Source organism: Pungitius pungitius, chromosome 4 (assembly GCF_949316345.1).
Source record: "Pungitius pungitius chromosome 4, fPunPun2.1, whole genome shotgun sequence".
NCBI lineage: Eukaryota > Metazoa > Chordata > Actinopteri > Perciformes > Gasterosteidae > Pungitius > Pungitius pungitius.
In genome coordinates, this window is record NC_084903.1 from 16903740 (window position 1) to 16910929 (window position 7190).

Sequence of the window (7190 nt, forward strand, 5' to 3'; positions counted from 1 at the left end):
AATCTACCATAGCGATATAAGCCACAAGTTTGTGAACAAAGCAATATGCAATATCTTTCTGGTGAGGGAAGATTGTACCATGTATTTTTCTTTAAATAGTTATGCTAAAAATGTCAAATAACATTATTGTGGTACTGGTTTTTCTGTAATTCCATATTCTTTTTGCTGCAGCATATGTGTTCAATTTAACGGCGATATATTACAGAGCAAAATCACACATATGGCTGCTTTAATATGTGGATTTCCAAAGTAAAAAGTTTTATCCCGTACATACGCTTCAGGTGTTTTAACGTAGTTTAGTGTATTCCTTGTGCTAATGATCTCCACATCAGAGTTGTTGAGAATAACAAGCATCTACTGCAGATACCATCTGCCTCGGGGCTGCGCACAGTTTGTCGTGTGTGTGTGCGCGCGTGTGTGTGTCAGTGGTGTCTCCTTGGCTTCAATTGATCTGTATCAAGTAATAGAATGCGTCGGGACAGGGGCAATATCCAGGGTCAATATTCAAATGAAAGGGGATATGTGTGCATATGTATGGACACAAATATCCACCTGTGTCTGTGCGTATGCGCGTGCACTGTGTGTGTGTGTGTGTGTGTTGGCAAACGGAAAGACAGCGGTCGTGGAACGAGTACAGAGTCGAGTTTGTGTCCGTCCCTCCATGGCGACAGACGAATGGACGGCCCTATAGGTAATCAATGGTCAAACTCAAGCCATTGAACAACTGTCCGCCTTTTCAATTGTGTCCCGTTTGAGAAACAATTTGACAATAACGTCAGCTTGAGAAAAAAGACACGCAGTCAATATACAGGGAGAGCCGTGTGAAGGACAATTTAGTGAGTGTCGTCAACTATATGTCAGTCTGTGTGTGTGTGTCTGTGTGTGTTCTTTGTCCCAGTGTTGTTTTGGACAGCACTGACAACAGAGCATTGTATACCCTTCAATGATAAACAACTTCCAGAGTCATTAAAACAGAGTTAGTGTGGTCAAATACACACACAGACACTCGGGCGGTGTAGAGGTGAAACTACACAAGACCAAAGACAAATGTTTCAAATAGACATTTAATCACTGCTTAAGGTAAGAATCAAATTCAATTTTCTAAATTAAGCTGATAAAAGTGATGGATTTATTCAGATTGCTGAATGATGAAGGAATTAACCCTTGTATTATGTTGAGAAAAAAATACGTTTATTATGTTGCGGGTCATTTTGACCCGTATTGTGTAAATGCACTCAAAACAGTCAAAAATTAAGTTAAACCAATAAGAACTTTATTTTAGATTAAACAAACATTAAGAAGAGATGAGAAGAATAGATATACTATTCAAACACTATATTAAAGAACTCCTGATATCATGTTTTCCTTCGTCACAAACACTTTTTTTTCTCATTTAACTTGCCCCATTCTCCTCGGGTTTTCAATGTTCAACTTTTTTAGTGTTCCCCACATGATGGACAGAATGTGACTGTGTGCTTTCTGCAGATGTACTTCTTGCACCTCACACAACAGGTACTTGTTTTACTGTCATCTCGGGAGGGACAGACTTGGCATCTTTTACGTTTCTTTGCACCTGTATCCAAAGGATCCATTGTGGGTTGGTCAGATGCCTTGCCCTGGACCTTTGTGATGACAGCTGCAGCTGCTGGAGCTCGAGCTGGCCTGGCCCGGTTCTGGATCTTGGGAGTGACGAGTGCTTTGCCTAGTTCTTCCAGGAAAAGTCGACGTCGGTACAGTTTGCTGGCATTCCACTGCTGGTTGATCTCAATCCACAGCACATAGGCATTGTAAGCAGACACATCCACAATGTTGTAGAAAACCACCAAGGGCCAACGGGCAGTCTTGCGCTGGCAGCTATATGTTGCTGTGACTTTGTCAAGATTGTCAACTCCTCCTTTGGTGGCGTTGTAATCCAGGATCATTTGTGGCTTCATGTCCTCTCTTGTGCTCAGAGATGCATCTTTGTGCATTGTGCTCATCACAAGAACATTCTTGTTTCTCTTTGGGCAGTAAGAAACAAGTGTTGTTTTCTCTGTGAAAGCAAATTTTGAGGAATGCAGAGGTCTTCCTTGCATCTTCAAAATCTCACTGGGAAGTTCTGGTTTATTTTTTCTGACTGTTCCCAACATAGTCAGCTTTCTCTCCTGAAGTTCATCTCCAAGACGGTAGGATGTAAAGAAGTTGTCACATGTGATGTTATGACCTTGCAGCCCTTCAGTCATCTCCAATACCACACGCATTCCCTGATTCTTCTCAGGTGCTCCTCCAGGTGGCTTTCCAGTGTATACCTGCAGGTTCCATGCATAACTGGATTTTGCATCACAGGCTGCCCATATTTTGATGCCATATTTTGCAGGCTTGCTTGGTATATACTGTCGGAAAGGACAGCGTCCTCTGAATGGAACAAGGCGCTCATCGACAGTAACATGGGGGCCAGGATTATACAGTAAAGGCAGGATTTCGACCCATTTATCCCAGACATCTCTGATCGCTGCAAGTTTGTCTCTCTCGCGTCGACCAGCTCTGGTGTCACGGTTGTCAAATCGGATCACACGAGAGATCATGTGAAATGTCTCCAAAGACATTGTTGCTCGGAAGATTGGCCTTCCATTCTCTTCATCCCATAAACTTGCAGTTGCTTCACCCTTTGACCTGTATACTCCAGCTAACACCAGAATTCCAATGTAAGCATGCAAGTCAGTTGGATCCAGTGGCTTCCATTTTTCTTGAAAGACACGCCTCCCCTCCAAGTTGGTCATGTTGAGGATTATCTTCTCTATGGGTGGGGATATAAAGAGCTGAAATGCTGATTCAATATCATCAACTCTTGTGACAGCAAATCTTGTCGGACCAGGAGTCATTTTGATGACATTAGACGATGACAATCTGCCTCGGCTTTGGTGTGGTGATGTTGACCATTTTACTTTACCATCTTTAGATGTCCATGTCCCCTCTGTGGATGACGTTTCTTGTTTTTCATCTGAAGAACGGAAACCGGCAGACTCGTCCTCTGAATCCTCCTCATCGTGGGAAAATTGATAATCTGGATCATCAATAGCATTGTCCTCTGGCTCTGAAGGATCCTCTGTCTCTGAAATCTCTTCCTCTACATCACTATCCCAGTTCATAAGCTGCGATAATACTTCTTCAGCTGAAAATCGTCTGGAGCTCATTTTTGGTGTATTTCTCAGAGAAAGGGCATTGAAACAGTGACAAGGACAGGGGAGAGAAAGTCCCTCTTCCATAAACACCTGGTTCTGATTGGCTATTCAGAGGCAGTCATAATAAAGTACATCAAAGAGACATGTTTATTTTGGATTTGAACAGCCACTTTGTGTCTGGGTCAAAATGACCCGCAACATCATCTTTGTATACAAACTGTGTGCAGACACTCCACGACACATCAAAGTGTCCAGATTTCACACAGCAGTTCATGACCCTAGATGAGGAAAAGTCATAAAATTTCGTGGAAAAAAAATAAGGATAACCTGCACTTTGGTCAACACAAAAATTGAAATGGGTCAAATTGACCCTAAACATAACATAAGGGTTAAACAAATATCATTGATTTGCTTTATATAAGTACTGTAGATGAATATCACTCCACATCGTAGGGTCATTTGAGTCTTTATGTCAGGGGAAATTTGCTCGTAGCCTGAGAATTGACAATTGTCAATGTTTTTCTTAACTTCTTCTTCAATGTTTGAAATAAAAACATGGTATGACTATTGTATCAATGCAACAAGCACATTGGAAAACGGAAACGTTGATTTAAAAATGATATAAAATATAAAAGGTTTGCAGGAAAATGTGGCGAGAAATAAAAAAACGTATGGAAAAAATGTACATTCTATTTCTATGCATATATGGATGCCAAGAGATGTCAGCATACTGTGTGTTTACATGCATCCCGTGTGTGCAATCATGTGCGTTTTTTGTTTGTATTCAACAGTGTGTCAGGTTTTTAAGAAAGCCCACAGGTTTCAGGATCCCACGTTTTTTTATTCCAGACACACACAGGTGACACGTGTACACTGCACCGTCTTAAGTTGTTACTGCTCAAATTGTTGCAATTTGTGTTAATATAGTGCAGTGTGTGTGTGTGTGTGTGTGTGGTTGTGTGTGTAAAGGGAATGAGAGAGGGGGGGGTTGATTAAGGATGGGGTCCCCGGGGCTCTGCCCCCCTCCTATCCATCAGTTTGATAAGTCCCTGAACAGGCAACACAACGCCAGGGACGCAAAGACACAGCCAGGGATATCAATTTCAGCTGTGTGTGTGTGTGCTGTCAGTTATAGTGTGTATTACACCCTCTGTGCATGTGACAGTATGTAGTCACGTGTGTGTGTGTGTGTGTGTGTGACAGCACACACACGTGACTACATACTGTCACATGCACAGAGGGTGTAATACACACTATAACTGACTGATTTCACACATACACACACACACACACACAATACACACACACACACACACAAAGGCAGAGGTGAAGGGCGAAGGGGAAAACAAAGGTACGTCTATAGGTGACTATGTGTGCACGTTTTTTGTGTGTGTGTGTGTGTGCAAAGCAGGTAGGGTGAGTAGATAAGTGTTAACAAGTTTGTTTTTTCATCCTTCACACTTCTACTCGACTCCTCATAGACTCAAGTGTTTTTTTTGCCAAAAGAAGGATTATGTTAAAAATATGTTAAAAATGTTAATTACCAGTTATCCTTTTGTTCTTTTTTATCATCCTCACTTGTGTGTAACTTCAATTCTGTAAGTGTGAATCTTGTTCTTTACTACTAAAGATGTGACCGAAAATGTGATAAATTCAATCTAGGAATTCCCTAGGGTATTGTAAGTTTATTTATTGGCCTCCAAACTGTAACCCATCCAGACCCAGACTGGCCCTGCTTGTCCCATTAGCCATGGACACAGCAGCCAGGCCTGTGTGTGTGTGTGTGTGTGTGTGTGTGTGTGTGTGTGTGTGTGTGTACATGTGGATCAATAACCATCCTAGAGGTGTGGATGGTGAGGGGCAAGGTGAGGGTCAGGGTTAGCCACCCAGTGTTAGTGAAATAAGTGGATAAACAGATGAGAAAGAGACAGAGAGAGATTGAAGAAAATGAATTACAGGAGAGAAAACGAAACAAGGAGATATTGTCAATAAGTGATATATTAAACATTTATATTTATATTTGTTTAACTGCACATGTTGAATCAGTTTTCAACAAGAGTTTATAATTCAGAAGTTGCATGATACTTTTTGGTATTTCGAAGTCAGACGTCACTAATTCATATTCATATTCAATTTGGTTTTACTGATGATTTCCCTGTTGGAACAGAACATGAATAAAGAAAGCAACTTCTCAGAGATCTACGTGGTGAGACATGGTGGAAAATGTCATGTATTATACACAGCTTTTTGTAGCAGTTGTCTTCACAGCTGATCAAATTCTTCCAGTGATGTCTTCATCTGTCAACCATACATACACCCACACACACACACATACACACACACATACCCACCCACCCACACACACACCACAACTAGGTCCGCTCTCTACGTAATTGAATGAAATTCACCACGCCAAAAAAAAATTGGTAGTCAGCATCTCCTGTTTCCTTTTGCATGGCCACTGATTGTCCTTCGTCTTCCACTCTGTAAACTACAAAGGTACAAATTGAATGACTAAACCTTCAGTAATCACAGAGAGTGCGATGACAGGAAGTGGTTCTCTCTTGGTGCCGTGGCGTCCGTTATCTTTCTTTCTCTCTTTACCTTTCTGCCCCTCTGATCATCGCTCTCATACTGGGATTTTCCGCATGGTGAGACCATGTCAAATGGAGTCCACAGTCACACGTACACACATCTATACACATGCGTGCGCACACGGCCCTATTGTGATGATAATGGATTCTGTGTTGTTGGCTTTGGGGTCAGGAGGTCAACATAAGCTTCTTAATGGACTGTGAAATAACCCTAACTGCATTAACCTCCCAGATCTCACATCTCTCACACACACACACACACAAACGTGCATGCATTCTCATACAGATAAGTGTATACATGCAGATACAAACACGCACACACATTGCTCCCGCACACATACACACGCAGAAGCTCACATGCGATTGGATTGGTCTTTAATTGGCGGGGCGATCACACCTTGAGGATGTAGAGAAAATCCTTCAATCAGACGGAGTGATGGAGCGAGGGATGAGAGGAGGGAGGACGACAGCATTGGATGGATGAAAAACGAATGAGCGAAGCCTAAAAAGAGGACACTGTTGTGTCACACAGGACCGCAAAGCTTGTCCTGTGCTCGGACACACGCACACACACACACACACACACACAGAGGCTTACATTAAGATAATGTGCTGTGCAAATACTGCTTTGCCTTTTAGAGTGTATTAGAAAGTGTATGATGTTCAAGTGCAAGCTCAGTCGGTATAAACGGCGCCAGTGAGAGGCTGCCGCGGGCTAAGTTTGACCTTAGCCCAGTGTCATTCTCCATATGCTCTCCTCTAATGCAATTATTCCTCTGTGTCTTTGGCGTCATCAAGTGGGAAGCGCAGTCTGTCTGTCTGGCTATTGGGCTATCTGTGCCTATTTTTGTTTTGTTTCAGAACTTGTTATCTTTTAAAGTTTTTTTTAGGGTAAAGAACTGCCAGATAATTTTACTCTAGAATCAAATAAAAAAAAACAAATAATAGTAATGTAATATTGGCAACAAACTTTTAGGACTAAACCCGTTTTAAATGTATTTTCTCCTGTATTTCCCTCTCCTCCTGTGCCGGTGCCTCCCTGAGAGGGGATCACAGAGGATTTTGGTGGGGATTTAGTTCTGTGCCTTAAATCAGTCTTAATTTTTGCTCTGCTATTAAAGAGGCGCCATTAAGCTCCTCTCTTCTCGCCTCATTTCCCTCTTCCTCTTGTTTCACTTTTTCAATTTGTGTGAGAGGGGGAGTTCACTCCTCATAAAATTTCACTTTGGCCAGCCTATCATTTGCATCTGAGCCAATAAATAGCAATTAGCATTAACAATTAAACCAGCCAGTGGAACCGCGGGCAGCTCCCTGAGATGGCCTGATGGATGGGAAGGTGGATAGGAAGGAAGGGAGGGAAGGTTTAGTGTGTGTGTGTGCGTGTTTGTGTGTGTGTGTGTGTGTGTTTGAGTGTGGCTACTTACTACATAAACTC

General features: G+C 42.1%; 1 protein-coding gene across 1 annotated transcript; it reads right to left on the minus strand.

Moving 5' to 3' along the window:
* Nucleotides 1–1436: 1436 nt before the first annotated feature.
* LOC134127339 (piggyBac transposable element-derived protein 4-like) lies at nucleotides 1437–3173 on the minus strand. The gene has a single exon (XM_062562018.1). It carries the CDS (start codon nucleotides 3171–3173, stop codon nucleotides 1437–1439), a length of 1737 nt encoding a protein of 578 aa, XP_062418002.1.
* Between the last annotated feature and the right edge of the window lie 4017 nt (nucleotides 3174–7190).